The 18577-nt window shown below is 42.4% G+C and overlaps 1 protein-coding gene across 1 annotated transcript in view; it reads left to right on the forward strand.

The window, feature by feature from the left end:
* LOC104634085 (vasoactive intestinal polypeptide receptor) overlaps window positions 1-18577 on the forward strand; it is a 121932-nt gene that overhangs the window by 91627 nt on the left and 11728 nt on the right. Inside the window, exons 7-10 of the mRNA XM_075746812.1 lie at window positions 7550-7703; window positions 9795-9855; window positions 12529-12598; window positions 15555-15646. Of these exons, the coding sequence (XP_075602927.1) occupies window positions 7550-7703; window positions 9795-9855; window positions 12529-12598; window positions 15555-15646 (377 nt within the window). The remainder of the gene's footprint in view (window positions 1-7549; window positions 7704-9794; window positions 9856-12528; window positions 12599-15554; window positions 15647-18577) is intronic.

Below are 18577 nucleotides of genomic sequence, written 5' to 3' on the forward strand. Positions count from 1 at the left end.
GACTAGGCATGGTAGCAGAAGGCTGAGATAAAAAATTGATATTCACATTTTCAATTTGCCAAGTCAACCTCTGGAAATGTCTTCTCTACTGCAGTTACTCTTGCAGGAACGTGGATGTGGCATGCTTTTCCGTCAAAAGCAACTAAATAGTGAAAAGATGATATGTAAAAGCCAATAGCCTTGAGCATGGGAATGAGACAAGAAATAGCCTGAGGCTATAAAAATACAACATTATACCTTAGCCCACTCCTCAGGAGAGGTCCAAGCCAGGATCAACACTCACTACTGAAAAACAACCTCTGTTCCCTCTATGAAGGTGACTTGAAAAGGAAAGTTGCTCTAGCCTCTAGTTGGAACAAAAATCCTCACTTGAGTGGGGAAGAGAAATTTTCTTTTTGTTTCCAGTAAAAAGTACTGGCTTGGGCAACATCTTCCTAGGGCCAAGCTCACTGAATACCCTCACCCTTCCTTTCTTAACAGAGGCAGTAATACCTAGGCCAGTACAGTATATCCACTCCTCCCATCAACAGTTTGTTCTCTCAGAGAGTAGCCAACCTTATAAGAAATAAGTTTTATTCCTTGTAAGAAAGTCTTAAGACAGACATTGAGGTGCCGGAGTGTGTCCAAAGAAGAACAATGAAGCTGGTGAAGGGTGTAGAGAACAAATCCTGTCAGGAGCAGCTGAGGGAACTGGAGTTGTTTAGTCTGGAGAAAAGGAGGCTGAGGGGAGACCTGATTGCTCTCTACAACTACGTGAAAGGAGGGTGTAGCCAGGTGGGTGTTGGTCTCTTCTCCCAAGTAACAAGCGATAGGACGAGAGGAAATGGCCTCAAGCTGTGCCAGGGGAGGTTTAGATTGGATATTAGGAAAAATTTCTTCACTGAAAGGGTTGTCAATCACTGGAACAGGCTGCCCAGAGAAGTGGTTGAGACACCATCCCTGGTGGTATTTAAAAGGCATGTAGATGTGGTGCTTAGGGACATGGTTTAGTGGTGGACTTGGCAGTGTTAGGTTGACAGTTGGACTTGATGATCTTAAAGGTCTTTTCCAACCTAAATGATTTTATGATTCTTTAAAATAAAAGTTAAAATCGAAGAGAAATAGCCCATGAAAAACAAAAATATTTGTTTGGAAAGTAAGTCTATCCTGACATCTGCACGCAACATGCACAGAAATTAATGGATGATGCATGGCTATGAGCAATGCTGTAGAATATTTAGGTTATAAAATGATTGGGAATTTGTCAGTTGTATGAATTCCAGTGCCGTGATAGTGACATGGTGAACTAATCATACCGTGTAATCTTACAAGCAGAGTAATTATTTGGTTATTGCATCATCATTACAGACTACATTATACTTTGGCTATGGTGGACATCTCAACAGAAGAAGAGCTGGGATGGGATTCAATCTGATTTAGGCATGTGGGGTGGGAATTAGCTCAAGATTTAGAGTTCTGAATTTAGTTATGATTATAAGTGTCTAAAATGGCACTATGGTAATGGAGATGTAGGGTTAGGCCAGTCCCTGTGCTTGAAGACCTTAATTTCAGCATCTCCAAAGCAGGTGGTACTTGATCAGTGCTACCCTGTCTTCCAGGTGTGCCCCAGCAACAGGGTCATGAGTGAGATCTATAAAAAGCTTTTAAATAAGATCAAGGAAGCCTCCTTGACCAGGTTGGGGAGAAGAGCAGCTGTTGCTCTGGGCAAATTCAGCATGAGTCACTCAGCAGCTAGCCCTTCAGATAGGTCATGTCTTCTGGGCAAAATAAAAGAAAAGTGCTGGATAAATCTGTCACTGAGAAAATGAGTTTTCATCTGTCTTCTGTTGAAGAGGCCTGCAGAAATCTCTGTGTAAATCTCTTCCTCCTGCATCAGTGGTAGTAGCCCAGGTAAAAGGACCTGAGTACCTTAAAGGGGATTTTAAGGCCTCCAGGTTTCATGATTGAGCGAGGCAAATCTGAGCCCACACTTTTGCTGAAGGCACTGGGGACTGGGCTGAAGGCACTGTCCCAGCTTCATAAATAATGCCAGGAGCTGTAGCATTGCATGTGATGTCTGAAATATATCCTTAAGCTGACTTAAGTATGTCTTGGTGCCCTGCCACAAACCTTCCACACCACAGGAAGCCACAGAGTTTCAGGGCACGAGGGGGGAACATGGGGTCTACACAGGGGTCACATCCATGTTCAGGAGAGGTCATACACATGGAGGGACGGGTCAGGTCTCATGATGGGGATTCCCGTGACTGAGGCCATGAGACTCAGGCAGACTGTTTACATCACAATGTATTCCCAGGCCAGCTATGATGGGTTGGATGGGAGTATGATCAATGACTTATGTGCCCCTTTATACTTCTTTGATCTAAAACCTTCTTTGACCCAAGTCCTAAACCTGTTACACACCATATCCCCAGTAAAGAAGGCAAGGGAGGCTCTGTCATACATCACAGCATTTCTGTGGAGCTGATTGACCTTTTTTTGTACAGTTTTGTTGCATCCAAGGAGGCTGATGTATGCACATGATGGTTGTGTGTGTGTACGTCCCTGAAAACCTCAGACCAACTCCTGTCCAGCTAAGCTGCTTATATTGAGGTAGAGAAATTCAGCAGCTGGTCAATACTGACAGTCCTTAGCAGTTATTAATGAGCTGGGATTCCTCAAGCAGAGTTATTATCACTGAGGAGTATGACGTGTGTATTTAATGCAATGACAGATCCAGCTCTGAGTTAATTATTGTCTCCAGCATCTGAACTGCATTTTTCTAGGCAAGTCAGCTGATAACTATGTCAGTTTTATGAGAAAGATGTTTTTCTTAGGGCTGGCATTATTTGAAAGTATAAAGTGGTACTAGGCACAGGGAAGAAGCCTGGTAGGGTCATTGCTCAGTGTTCTTTTTCCCACCCTTATGTCCCTTCTCTTCTTTCTCAGAAAGTCTGGTTGCATCTTGAGTGCATTCTTCCTCTGATCTGACAAAGTGGGCTGTGTATTTCACAGCAGATGTGGCACATGTATGTGTGCTGCATGCTGGCTGTGGGGAGCTCTGTTGCTTTCCCCACCATTCCATAAAGCTCTGAACTTGACCCAAATATTGACACCCTAAAATTTTTGCCCAGCTTCTCAACTAAGCACATTTCAACATCACATCAGCTTTCTGACCAACCACGTGCTTTGTCCTTACTGATCCATCTCCTTATTGAAAGGACAGCATACATTCCTAGGTATCAATGGCTCATTAAATATTTGTCCTAAAATTACTGCAAGTCCCCTTCTCTTTCAAAGCAGATGTGGTCTCTTCTGCCTTCTCCATTGCCTTGTTAGGCCATAAATAGGTGTATGCTTAGGGCAGCTCTGTCCCAGAGGGCAATGAATGCCCTTCATTTTGAAATGAAATCATTTCTTTGAGAGCCATGGTCGTAGTTCCTATACAAAAGGTAGATGCTCACACCTGTCTTCAGGGAATGCTAAACACCCCATGACCAGCAAAACAGTATTTTGCATCTGCTTTGTACAGGTGTGAATATCCATCTAGAGTACAAAATAATAGATATTATTTCAAGGATTTGTCTACATTTGAGGAAACCAGCCTTTCAGGACAGTAGTACAGTGCAATATGTATACTTTTTCCTGTCTTGCTGTCTCAGCAAAAATTCTCCATAAAGGGCAGATTTCTGCCATCTGAGCATGGACATCTCATACCCTTTAAAATGCCTGTGAATATCCCAAAGGTCTGCAGAGGAAGTCCCCATCCTTCTGGAGCAACAGCTCAATGCAGTAGCTGACAGTGCCTAAAATGACACTAGCAGTCTACTTTTAAGCAGCTGACTCTTGCACATTACCTCCTTTTCAGATAGCCCTCAGTTAAACAGTCGTAAATGTAGATGCTTACAGCATAGATGGTTGGGCACGTGAAGACATGCCTCGTCTCATCCTCAAGTAAACTTCTACAATAATCAAGATTAAGTTTTCTTACTGACTATGAGAAATTTAAAGAGAAGCTCAAAAGTGTTTGTTGGGGTCAAAGAGATTTCTATGCTTAGTTGGCTGGAGGCAGAATCCTTCTCAGAGGTTAGGCACCAACAGCGCATGTGGAAAGGGAGGGGAGCTTCATGGAAAAAGCAAATGGCCTGTCTAATGCAGTACCGAAGGAGGGAAGCAGAGAGGAGCCACTTGGGTAGATGTGCCATCCACAAAGCCAAGGAAGACTATCTCACTGCAACATCTTGTGTGGACATGAGCAGGGCAAGATCTGTGAAGAAGGACAGGGAAATAGGCTGTTATAAATGAGGTAGTGGAAGGGGAGAGAACAGAAGCAGCAGTGCTGTAATGCTGCTTTTCCTGCTAAAAATGCCTTTTCTAAACATAGCCTATATTAGTCTTTCAACACTGACACATCATGAGGTCTGCTCTTTATGAAAAAAAAGTCTTCTGTGAGATGTAATAGCTCATCTCTGCTTAGTGTCTGTCATCTAAAGGGTAAAGCATCTTATATAAATGTGGATTTTATTTCCCAGCATTATAACAGCCATTCTGAAGCTGAATCTGATCGATCAGGAAGGTAGAGACCCATTACCAAGTGCTGCATGTAATAAGGTCTCTCAAAAGCCAGGAAGGGCTGTTTTCCAAATGTGTCGCTGAGTTGGCTGTCAAAGAGAATTCAATGGAAGAACAACACTGCAGTCAACAGTGAAACTACATCTGTCTTAGACATATCCGATCTGGTTTAAACTTACCAATCTTAGGCAACAGTAGCAAGAAGCCCAGGCAGCAAGAAAGCACCATGAGTTCAGGGCAGTGCATCCAAATCTGTTGCAGTGCAGGACATCCCCGTGCCACAGGGCATCCGTGGCTGCAATACGTTATTGCCATGTCCTCAAAGTGATGCATAAAAATATCTTTTCTCCACTTAATGCCTGGGGTGGTAGCAACTGCTCAAATAGCCAAATATCGCTCAACATGGAGCAAAGAATTCATCAGCTACAGGTCCCTCAGAGAAGAAGTTGCCAAAACCCAGCTGCTGCCCATGTGCATGTTCCACCTTGGGGCACCACGTTAAGGAAGGAGGTAGGGCCAGAGACTAGAACAAAACCAAGAGCTGCCACTACTGGGAGAAAAGTTGATGGACCCAGACCTGGGGCTTCTGCTACCGCAGCCTTAGTTCAACACAGCTTCCTCGCTGTGACAGCAGCAGCTCTGTGAACTCAGGCTGGGGATCCCCACCTGAGAGCCTCTCTTAGGCAGAAATCACGTGCACTTTTTGTGAGCAGCCTTTCCTGGTCCCGTAAAATATTGCAGTTCCTTGTGACCTGCTCCAGCCTCATGCCTCTGCCGTAGCTTCAGTGCAACCATCCAGAAATGACTCCCTAGTGTTCAGTCCCCAAAGCAAATCCACGTTTGAGGAGCATGTGTTTGAGATGCATCAAAACTGTTCCCTTGAACCTCGTGTCTCACCTGTGAGCTGCTGAATTAGGGCCAAATACTGTCAGAGTGAAACCAGAAAAGAATTCAGTAGCACCAGTAAGGCTGAGTACACTCACACCAGCAAATCCCCACTGACTGCAGACACACCGAGCAGGCACTCAGGCTTTGAGCAAAAGAAATGAGGCGTGTCAATGCCACACAGCCATATGCACACAATAGCAGGGAGAAACAAAGAGCAGAGGGATGCCATAGGGAGGAGGATGCTGCATCCCCAGCCCCTGTCAGCTCAGCTCTGTGTCACCTTCCCTCCCTGGGAGTTAACTGCCTGCTCTGCCTCCACCTTCCCCCATCACCACCCTGCAGCAAGTCTCTGCTTATGCCATCTGCCTCACAGGAGGGAGCTGATGTGCATATAAATTGATTAGCAGGAGCCCATGAGGGTCCCCAGTGTGACATACTGGCGGGTGCTAGGGGAGTGTTGAATTAATTTTGAGTGATCAGTGGGGACAAGTCCCTCTCCAAAACATTTGGCATCGAGAAACCACTTTCCACACTTCTCTTTTTAACCAGTGTGTTTCATAGCAACTGTTTTCAGCAGGGGGGGAGCAGGGGGAAAGTGTGAGTTTGTCACTGGTGCAAATCAACTATTGCTTTAAATTCAATGTATTTTACGTGCAGAGCACCAAGGAAGAACCACTAACCAAAGGGTGCTAGAAGCCAGATTCTTGTGCCCTTGCCCCAGTAAGTGGAGGGTACTATCCAGGCAGACTCACTGAAGGCATCGAGGCTATTGCATCTCAAGGATGCTTGGACAGCCTGGATGTGGGTATTGATGCAAACAATGATCTCCTGTAAAGCTGCAGCTGGATCTGATACATCACATGCTGGGTCAATGGTCAGGGCTGACGTACTTCTTTGGGCAGCTGATTTCTACCTTCAGGTGTTTTGCAGTGACCTTGGCCCCTGAGTCTCAGAGAGAAATTTCCCAGTTGGTTTTTTTTCTTTTCTAAGGTGGCTGTTCCCATTACCTGTGCTGCAGAAATCTTCACAGAGCAAGTTACTGTGTTTAATTATTCATTTCCAGACGAAAAACAATCCTTCTTCCCTTTTCAAATCTCTCCCCTTCCAATGCAATCAAATCTGTCCATGCATGTTAGTGTTTACCTGCTTCTCCTCCTTATCCTTTTCTTTATTTTAAAAATATATATCCCAGTCCTTCTTTTCTTAACTGAGTATTCATAATCATCTGTAAACTTGGCTTTCTTCAAACCCCTGTCTCAAGCTCCTTCAGTTCTGCAGTATCCACCAGGCAGTGGAGTGATTACAATCAGACTTTGCTTTCAAGGGCTAATTCGCACAATTTTTTTTTTTTTAATTATTTTTTTTACCCCGAAGAGTCAATTTGTTCAAGTCAGAGGCTTCATTTCTTTGGGTTCAGGGAGGCAAGCAATACGATGACATCAGTGCCAAATATAGCATAAGAAATTCCCACCCATTCTCATTTACTCCCTGGTGCAGATCACTTCCATCATGCTGAACCAACGGTTTGTGGGCTGCACCGTAAACCAGTCACTGAGTTGGTCTCAGTTCAACGTAGCCCCTTTTTGGAGGATTCTTCTGAACCAGTGCAATGGTTTCCTTCAGAGCTCAGCCACACGACCCCTCCTTAGCAGAGCGGAGAGGCTGGTTGACTGCACATCAGGGCAGGACCTTCTGGCATCCTCTCTGCCACTAAGCCAACTTCCCACAGAGATACATCCAAAACCCACAGAGAGCAGCACCATGCTGGTAGGGATCATGGTCCAGCGTATTAGCTCGTCGCTGCCCGGTAGGGTTTCCAAGCTTGGGTACATCTCCAGGCTCACACAGTCAAACGGCATCCAGATCCGACCTGGCTCTCTCAAGGATGCACACTGCACTCCATGCGGGTGTTAACACATGTCGAGAATGTCCACCTGAAGCAAGCTTGGTAGGGCTTTCGGCTTTTTACCCTAGAGCTTATTCCATAAGGGCTTCAGGTGCTGGAAAAAGCAATCCCAAAGATACACGCAGAGCAAGGTTTACTGGTAATTCGGTGTGTTTACTATGGAAACATGCTGCAGTTCACCACTGTTCATTTCTTCTCTTCCAGGTAGGCTGCAAAGCCATGATGGTTTTCTTCCAGTACTGCATCATGGCCAACTTCTTCTGGCTCCTGGTGGAGGGGTTGTATCTTCACACCCTGTTGGTCATCTCCTTCTTTTCGGAGAGGAAGTACTTTTGGTGGTACATCTTGATTGGCTGGGGTATGCATCTTCTCAAAACTGAATGCCAGGAGGTGATCCTGACAGGCATTTTTAACAGTAATTTAATCCACAAACCTGGGGGTATACATGTTACCTCGCCACCAAGAATTGTTAGTGCAACCAGGAGTAAGACCAAGTGATGGCCAGAGGAATTTAACAGCATTAGCCTAAATCTTCAAAGGTATTTAAGAACTTTGTTTGTGATGATAGGTTAATTGATAGTTGAGCACCTCAGTGTCTTTAGGGACTGTGGGTCTAAAACTTCTCATTGCCTTTATAGTAATTTAGTTCTCTGATCCTGACTGGGATCCAAAAGTTCATATCATGCATTGACCTTAAATTGTAAGGCTGGATCCCCACAAAGCAGAACTCCTGGACTGAACCAGACACTGCAGTCTGTCACTCTCTCCTTGTCTAACTGAATTCAGGCTAGCTAACAATCCTGGGATCCCAGCGCCTGTGTGCTAATGCTGATAACCTTCTGCTTACTGCATTTGTGATTTCTCCAGCTTTGATGTGAATTCAGTCTCACAGACATAAAATAAAATAGAATAAAATAGAATAATATAAAACAAAACAACAAAACAAAACAAAACAAACCAAAATAAAATAAAATGAGAAAATGCCAAGGAAGACAGAATTAAACTCTTCACAAAGTTGCTCAGACTTGAATTGCTAACGTATGCAAATCAATCCTACCAAATCAACTTCTCTTCTTTCTCCAAAGAGGAAACAGGGATTTCTTTTCCCCTTTAAGCCATTTAGCTGAAGATATATGTGTAAGTAAGCAAAATAGCTTTCTATTGCATGCTCTCGATAGCTGAAACTGAGAAATAATTAGAGCAGGGAAGAATCTTGAAAAGAAAAGAAAAAATGAAATTGTGTCATGTGCAAGGGTATGCCTGGACTCGGGATTTGATCAGTTAGCCGTAAAGTAACTTCCATCAAAAGTGACAGGAGTTACGCTTGGGTTCACACTGCGGAAGAGAGACAATTCTCCGTGCTATAAACATAAGAAGAGATGATGTTAGCAGGCCTTGTTTCAGATGCAGTTAATCAGGTCAGACCCTCTTTAAACCTGCCTTGTGCATAGATACCCTTTCTTTCAGCACAGTGGAGCTGGCAGATTTTAAAGAAAAAATGTATGAAGCTAATGATTTTAAATCAAAGGAAGTCTTTTGCACTCATAATGTATTCTGAGGTTTCTTGGGTGAGGAAGGGCAAATTCAAGAAAATGACAGGTGCTTGAAGGATCTCTTGGCCTTTCAGTCATCTGTCATTTGCAAGAGCATCAGTGATGGATCTGAAATGGATCATGCAGGAATTAATAATTTGGACACACTCATTGAAGTTCTTACTGTTTTTATTACCACTGCACTCGGAAATCACTGGTGAGATACAATACACAATACTGTGACTAACGCAGAACAAAGCGACATGTCCTTCCCGGAGTACTTCCAATCTAAATCTAATCAAAGACAAGAGACAGAGAAAAGAGGCACCACAAGGATGGAACAAGACCACCCCAGTCAAGTAGAAGAAATTTGGGGTGAGGAATAGAGGTAAGGTCATCTGGCCAACTACAGACATCTACATTTGAACTTGTCACTCCAGGCTCAGTGGAGATCCAGACAATACAGTCAGGGGAATCCAAGGGCATATTTCTTGTCCTAAAGCAAATATCTAAAGTAGCTCAGATGACCTATGTGTTATGAGTACCTATTTCTCCCCCTTGATGCTAAAGAGACCCTGTGGGGACTGGCTTAGATGCAGGTGTCCACACTGTAGATGTCTAAAGCGATTCCTATTCCTTGCATTTCACCATCAGAAGGGGTTTTTTTGTAAGCACTGCAACAGGAAGATAAATCTGCTAGGGAGCACTTACAGGAAACTCATCTTACATGGCCAGTGGAAGAGAAAGGCAACATGTTGCTTGTTTGGGATGTGAGCATTGAAAATGTGAAGCATTTGCCCACTCTTGAGGGAAGGCATCACCTCAGTCACTCCAGAGAGGTGGAGAGTGGTGGGGGGAACAGCCCTGAAAGCATTGATAATGATTTCTGACAGTAACACCATCTCTTCTCTTGTCAGGTGCCCCCTCTGTGTTCATCACTGCTTGGACTATTGTCAGGATTTACTTTTTCAATGTTGGGTAAGCCTATGGACCTAATTCTCTTTCCTTTGTAATTCCTTCTTCCTTTATCTCCAAGGAAGGCCAAGGAAAGCCCTGCAGTTTCAGTAACCCAGCCATCCTGCCCTAACTCCAACGACAGTCAGAGCAGAGCAGAGGCTTTCCCCTGACACCATCAACCGGGAAACGCTCCAACCTGAAGACACATGGCTGATGTCAACTTAGGCCAGTCACTCACCCTCTTTGTTTCCCAATCCCTTGGTCAGGATATTTGCAGGGAATTTGTGAACAGACCCTGATGGTCGCATTTGGCCCCGTGATCCTGTGTATAACAAAGATACCAGCTGAGCAGCTGCCCCGTGCTCAGAGCAGAGCTTTGCATCCTGCAGAATTGACCCTAAACATGCTCGTGCAGCAGATACTTAATAAACACACCCATTAGGTCTCCCATGGAAAAACTCTAATAACTCATTTTTTTCTCCCCCAGGCACATATTAGGATTATTTTTTTCATCCTCTTTAACCTAACAGCTGCCTTTGATACTTTATATAAGAAACAGATATAATACAGCTAAGTAAATGAGGCAGATATTAGAGCTATCCAAGGATACATGCAAGTAAATAGGATCTGATCCTGCCATCCTCCTGCATGCTTTTACTCAAGCAGTCAGACTATAGTAATTGGAAAAGGTTTTATGAGGAAACACTCCAGAGAGTTACAGAATCAGGTGTTTATTATGTACTCACGGTGCATGCCTTCGCTGCTTGCATTTACAGCATATGGTTAACTCCATTTTCTCCCATGCATTCTCTCTCTCCAAATATGTCCTGATTTGTCCTTATTTCGGTAAGAGAAGCAGCTCAGATTTCTCGTTGCATTTTTGATGTCATGCTATCACATTTCCTGAGGGCTACTGACTTCTTTTATGGTTTCACTCTATCTGCATAAAACTGACCTTATTTACTCTATTAATAAATAGCCTCTACAATGAGATAGAGACCAAAGGATTTAACCAGTCTGGATACCAATTTTCTTACTATATATTCCCACTCATCTCCAGCAAGTCTTAATAAAAATACCAGCTTCTTTGCATTTTCTGGAGGCTTTAAAGCTCTACATTTTTGTGCCAAGTAAAACAGGGTGTGAATTTACAGGATATGCTAATACCTAACATAGATGTTTTTGGCATACTAAAATTACCTACAGAGAAAAATTACAGGAAATTAATCCAGATTAACTAAAACCTAATTATGTAAGATTGGTTAAACAACATTAAGCCTCTGTTTAAACATTCTAACTCCAAATTAAAATGACCTTCATTCAGACTGCCTGAATGTATTCTAAAAATGAAGTGCACTAGACATAATTAGGGCCATTTTAATTCCAAATGAAAGGGCAACGTGCACCTGACTAAGTATAAGCATCTGTATCTGAGCAATTCACTCTAGTCTCCTTTTATAGCTAGCAGAGATTTAGTCAGTGTTGTCTATGGAATGCAATCCTTTTCATCTTAAAGTTGATGCCTTAAACAGGTCTCAGGATCTGTGCCTTAAAAGTGCCTCTCTTCATCTACCATTTCTTGCGTTGTCACCATTTTGAATTGGATGAGCTGAATCCGGGTGAAATTGTCTACAGTGGGTTCCACTAATCTATTTCAAACATGAATGCAGATGGTTTTTCATGAATGCTGTCCCAAAAATGCACCTTTGATCACCTGACTCTTGTGACATCTGCAGATAAATGTCTCCCAAGCAGTATTAGTCATTTCCACGTCATTCCTATTCTGTCATTTCCTTGTTAGCTTTAAAATATGATTCCAGATGACCTGAGTGGTGTGGTTTGCAGACAGTTATCATAGAATCATAGAATCACAGAATCCTAGAATGGTTTGGGTTGGAAGGGACCTCAAAGATCACCCAGTTCCAACCTCCTGCTATGGGCAGGGAAACCCTCCACTAGCCCAGGTTGCCCAAAGCCCCATCCAACCTGGCCTTGGAACATTGCCAGGGATGGGGCATCCACAGCTTCTCTGGGCAACCTCTTCCAGTGCCTCACCACCCTCACGGTGAAGAAATTTTCCTTACATCTAATCTAAATCTACCCTCTTTTAGTTTAAATTCTGACTTCAGGATGAAATAAATCACACCCTGGACACTATGGACTTCTTTGACTAGATCCATAGCTCAGATGCAGCTAGCTAGATTTAGTTGGACTAATCCCACCATAGGCCTTTTGTCTTGTTTTTCAGAAGGGCATGGTTGGTTTTGTTTCTGCTGGTGCAAATTGCTCTGTGCTTAACAAAACCCCCATCCATTATGGTAGATAGCGTCAGAGGCCTCATGGATCTGTGATTTTGATAACATTTCCTTGCAGCAGACCTCAGTGTAGGAGAAACAAAGTGAATCACTGTCCTCCCCCACATTCACCCTGACATAATATCCTCTAGCCCATTCCATTTCCAACAGGAAAAGAGCTCACAGCATCATATCTGGGGCAGCTGGCACCTACCAGTACTCAAAGCCACTGCAAAGCAAGTTTTCAGCCCTTCTCAGTGCATGCACACCAGGTTTAGTCCTCTTCACATAACCTAGCATAGCCATCTTTAGCATTTAGGGAAACCAAGTTCCTGAGAAGGTTACATAGCTGCTTCCTTGCTGTGCTTAATGTTTTAAGTCTGGTTTTGTTTCTTTTTAGGTGCTGGGAAGAAATAATGGAATCCCCATTCTGGTGGATCATTAAAACTCCTATTTTGGTGTCTATTTTGGTAAAGTATCAGCACATTCTGCTGGCTGCAAAGCCATCTTTAATACTAAGTGTGGGTGGTGAAGGGGTGTTGAGAAGTAATCTGTAAATGTCCATGGAAAATACATTGACAGATAAAATCCTGCTGTATATTGAATGTCTGTCTTAGGATGAGGAAGTTCACCCTCCAGATAAACATCTTTGCCTTTAAGCATTGACCATGGGAAGAGCTTGACTAAGCAACCAAGGTGGAGCTCATTTGATTTAACTCTGACCACCTCCATCTACACAAGTCATCCTTGGCACTCTGATTTGGTAGCCATGGATGTCTGTAGCCAGAGGAGGTTGAGGAACATGGTTAGAGATCCAGGAAAGGCCCATCGTGTCTAATGAATCAATGGATGTCTAAATTAGATCAGATTAATTGTGCCATGAAGGTTTTTGTTTCGCTGTTCTGACCATATGCAGAGCCCAGGATGACTTGCTTGGTTGTAGGTGTCAACACTGTAAAGTAAAATGGGATGACTCCTACCGTAAATTTCTACCTAGCTAAAAAGAGGTTAGATGAATTGCATCAGATATTTGCCTCTTCTTATAGCATTCAGTACAAATTTGGATTCCAGCTATATGTTTTTAAAGTTCTTGAGAAGCTTGGCTAATTCCCAGATAAATCAATAATTCTGATCACAGAAACCATGATACTTCTGATGAGCTCTGAGTACTTCTATCCTTGTTAAATATGACATGTTTCCTCTGTCAGGTATCAAGTCAAAACTTAAAATCAAATGAACTTGAGTTAAACTTAACTTTGAATTTTCTTAAATGAAGACAAGTATGTGGGAAGGGAAGAAAAAGAGTGCAACAGAAATCAAACCAAATATATCTCTTTTTAAACAGAAGTCTTCTCTTAGACATACATTCTTCTTACTCCATGTGCATTATGACCTTTACAAGTAGACTTTTTTTCCTGCAGCATTTGTCGTACAGGAATTCCAAACTGAAACAGTTTGAATAATTAGATCTTACTCTATTCACCTCTCTGAAAAGAAATACAACACTTAGATGACACATCTCAAAATATTTATACCATCATACAAAGCTATAGATAGTATTTCCCTTTCCCAAGATAATCTCTTGGTAAAGAAATATACCTGTTCTCCTCGAATCAATGAGTCTGTATTTTCTTCTAGCCAATAAATCATTTCCTTATTACCAAACAAAATTTACCCAGCAATTTGTGATTTTCCTTCTGCAGATATCATATAAATCTGTCACAAAGAAAGGGCAGGATAACCACTATCTGATGAACAGCAAGTTTCTTCAGGGAGGAATGCAACATTTTCGCCATATCCATGGGAATAAAGCATAGATCTCAATGGAAGGAAGAAATACATATGCAAGATATATAAGATACTAAGCACTGGGAACAGATCAAATGCCTTTTTGATTATACTCTAGGTTAAAAAATAAACTAAACAACTTCTCCAGTAGCCTCATAGCCGTATCTTCTACCATGCAATGCTAAGGCTGTACGAAGCCTATAAATCACACTCCACCTGACTTATCACCACCCTGTGTCCATGTTTGCTTTTGACAACAACAAGCCAACACAGTCAGTATTTAACACATGGCAGAAGAGTGAAAAGCAGCTCCAATCTTACCTTCAGTGCTGCAGTTTGTGTGCTATCAATGCTCATTAGAATAATTGATCTAGATAATACTGTTTTGAACTGATAAATTTTACGTGCCACCAAGTCGGACACAAGCCATTTTTATAAGCAAATAAATATGAATAGAAGCTATGATAAATGGCATGGGATAGATAAAAACTGATTAAGCAATACATCATAACCAAGAAATACAATTAATTTCCAATCGCTCATAGCCTTTGAAAAAAGAGTGAGTGTCTAAATGAAAGATGTGCTTCAGTCTCCTTCATTCACCTGCTGTTGAGATAAAATGTAGGAATGGCTGGAGGAAATTTTACAATCTGTTTTTTGCAGAAAATCAGATCGGTTGGTTAACACAATTCCTTCCAGCCTTTCAGTCTCCAAAAATCAGAATCATTTGTGCATTTTCTAACTATGAAAGGATAAAGAAAGAGGTTGTATGCCAAACTAAAACTAAACTAAGTCCATGGAAATCTGTCATCACTTTTCTGTTGTAAATGCTGCATGAATAACAGCATGATTCAATGGAAAGGACCTTAAGAGCAAGTAGATTTGCATTCAATTCATGCCATCTTCTTATGTGCCTTTAGGAAATTGCCATTCCTAGCTCTATACCTTTGCTATTAAATAAGGTTAACATTGCTCAGATATGTTGGTGGAGCACTTTGAGATTTTTTTTGAGTGAAAAACACCATTGAAAATCTAGGTAATAGCTAGACGCCTCTGGTCTAACCTTGTAAGAGAGAATGTTTTCTGCTGTTTTGGTGAGGTCTGTCGCTTGCTGTACAAGGTCTTCAGCTTCTCTCCAGAGAAGACATGCCCAACAGCATTGAGTAGAGGCCAGCTTGAGCGGATACTGCTTTGTGTTTTGTTTTGGTTTCCTTGGCTCACCGCCTCAGTCTTTGACATGCTCAGCAGCCGGTCCCATGTCACCGTCTCCCAAGGGCTTTGACGTCCGTCGCTCTGCTAACTCCCAAGGCTCTTTTCCCACCCTGTCGTCGGCACTCCCCCACGCAGCAGGACGTCGTGCATAGCTGTGCTCTATGGGTTTGACATCATCATACTTGGGATGTATGACAGAAAGTCCCAAGCAGGCTGATGTCAGGCCCAAGATGGCTGCCATCCTGTGTCGGTTTACTATGTGCTCCCAGAGTGGGGTTCTCTGCTCATGGCTTTTTAACAACAGCTTGCTCCATGGCAAAAATATTACAGTGAAAGGAATTCCCCTCTAATGATCATCTCTTTTCACTGGAGAAAAATACTAATTTTTTATTTCTCTCTCTGTTTCCTTTCTCTCCAACCTGACAGGTGAACTTCATTCTCTTCATTTGCATTATCCGTATCTTAGTCCAGAAGTTGCATTCCCCAGACGTTGGACACAATGAAACCAGCCAATATTCGTAAGTCCTAGACTTTTTCAACCGTATTGTATGTTTTTTGGGAAACCTGTTCGGCTGTTAGTTTGTTATTGCATCTGTCTGCACTGATCAGAATCAAGTATTTGTTAATTAATCAAAGCTGATCAGAAATCAGGAAATGGGGCATTTGCTAAAATGGCTGGGCATGTTTTATGCCAGTTTAGACAGGCAAGAAGGTTTTCTTCTGGGTTTAATGATGAAGAAGTGAGAGCAACAGTAATGATCATGAAACAAAATAGGCTTTTTCATTGTATATTCAAATATTTATTGGATTCTGAAGGCAGAGGAACCTTGTTGGAGAACAAAGATCAGCTGTCCACAGTATACGGCCTTTTTTTTTTTTTTCTGAACTAATTACCCTCAGCTCCCTTTTTCAAAGGAGAGATCTAGAAAATTAGTATCTTCACTAGAATCTTTGGCAAATTTTCCTTATCCTAAAGCAGACACCTAAACTAGATTGGATTAATTCAATGCATTTGTCTTCACTGTTAAGAAGTAGCACTGTCTCAGAAGTTTTGCTTGACATAATGCTTTTATCCCAGGGATATAAGGTTGACCTTATTGGGGCTTTTTATAATGAACAGCATGCAAGTGAGATCAGCATCTGTCTCAGTGGCCAAGACTGGTCTTAGTTGCAGTATTTAAACAGTGCAAGAAATCTGTCTAACTCCATGGATTTATTTTGGCTTCAACGCAAATAAAATAAAAAGTTCAGACCGGCTTATTTTTGAATCTTGCCACTGTCCTGGCTCAGCATTTCAACTATCTGGGATATTTATTAAATTATTCCTAGAAAAGAACTGAAAAGGAGAAAGTCCAGTGTCTACATGGTCACTGCTCATAAATCTTCTTTTTCTTTGGAGGGAGCTGTGCACTTTGGTACCCTGAAGAATCTGAGCTCAGTTCATCTTTCTGCAAGATGGAAGACAATATCAATATGGTCCTTAAATACTGACCAGCCATGACACTGAGTCTTTCTCTCTACTGATGGTAAATTATGCATTTCATCTGCCTCGAGAGATTCTCAGATTTGTGAAAGGAAATTCCAGTATTTGACCTTAACTTCTCCCTGCAGCAGCCAAAGCCAATTACCTCTTTTTCTGTCAATATAACATGCCAACGTTACCAGACCCCGTGCTTTCTATCACCTCCCTTTATGTACTTCCAACTGGACATTGTGTCTTTGTACCCCCGGTATTGCAACAGCTTTGGCCAGGTACATAGATTAAATCAGCATATTGAAATATGTTCTCGTACTAAGCGGCAGCCTGGAGCAGTTGGCTCCATTCATCTCAGTAGAAGTGCTGCCAACACACATCGGAAGGGTTATGCCCAGATTAACTCGGAGATCATGCTGAGCTTTGGGTTCAGGGCTTTTTACTTTTTTTTTTACTTCCACATTTTCCAGTGAAGTGGGAGCTGCCAGGAAAGCTCTCTGCCTTGTAAACAAACATAGCACAGCAGGGCAGTAAGGGACATGGACTTCCCTCTGCTGGCCTGCCAAACAGGAGGCATTGATGAAGTACAAATGATCTTTACATCTTCAGTTCCTCACCTTCCTCCTCTACCTGGAAAAACATCTCAGTTCCGTTAGGGCATGAATCAGTTGCTCACTTATAGGTGTCGAAGCCATATGAGACACCTCAGGACATTTGAGATACTTGCCTGGACCTGGCATATAGAACCAGGACCTATGGGAGACTTGTACCCTTATACAGTGGCAGCTGGCCACTAGCCAGATTCTCTGGGGCATCTGGAAGTCTCCGTTGACTATATTGACTGCAGTGGGACATGAGACACAACTTTTTCCTATGGAAATGAATATTAAGTGTCCCAATCTGAAGGCTGGATCTCACCAAGGGGAGTTTTCAGTGTGGTCCTAAAAGTTTTTAAGGTTTAGACAGCTAGCTGTAAGAGACGTCTGGGGTCCAGACTCTTTTATAAATGCCATTACGCATGTGATCTGTAATTGTAGATACCTGGATCCTTTTACATGTCATTCTCTTATTACCTGAAATGCTGCTGCTAGCTTCAGGGGTTTTGCCTGCAGGACCTAAGAGATCTTAGCAAAAAACTGCTGCTAACGATATGTGTGGGTTCCTCCTGCCAAATCTCAGATAAATATATTTTAAACTAACAACAGCGAGGATCTCTCATTTGCATTTCTCCCTCCTTCTCTTGTTTATTTTATATTGTTTATTTTATAAAAAAAAAAATAATATTGACATGTTGACAGTATTGTTCAATTCCAACCTGTTTCAGTTTAGCTGCAGGCTGGAAGTTCAGGTGTGCTGCTGACTCACTCATTAATGCTACAGACAGTGAACTGGCCTTTAATGTATTGGAAACTGTGAAAACAAGTCTCCCAAAATAGTTTTCTGGAAATGACAGAGACATGTGCAAGAATGGGACAGCAATCTCTCAGGCAAATAGAAGGCTTTTTCTACAGAGAAATCTTGAGCAAAATTCATCTCTTTCTATTCTGTACATGTTCATAGATCAATATTATCATCAAAGTTTTCTGGGTAACTTTTCCATTATGCGTTCAAGGAGCATGACTAAAACGTTGGTTCACTGTTATCCACTCCCAAGGAGAGGAGTAGGTTCAGTGCAGGTTAGTGGAGATGTGTTTTCCCTAAATTACCTGTCACCATGTATATCTGTCAGAGAGGGTCGGTCTAAGCAGTTCACCCTGTGCTGGGAGTGGAAGTAATGAGGTTTTTGAGAAGCCACAGCTGCCAGCAGGTAGCTTTAACCAGCTTTGGACAATTGCCCAAGCAGTTCTGCCTCCTGCACAGCCGGGCTTTAGCTTCCTGGGAGAAATTATACCATGACTGGGGACGATGATTTTCTTCATGGCGGTGTTTAGGGAGTGGTCTTTTAAATATCACAGAGCTAGACCATAAGGTCCTT

Source organism: Balearica regulorum, chromosome 2 (genome assembly GCF_011004875.1).
Source record: "Balearica regulorum gibbericeps isolate bBalReg1 chromosome 2, bBalReg1.pri, whole genome shotgun sequence".
Lineage (NCBI taxonomy): Eukaryota > Metazoa > Chordata > Aves > Gruiformes > Gruidae > Balearica > Balearica regulorum.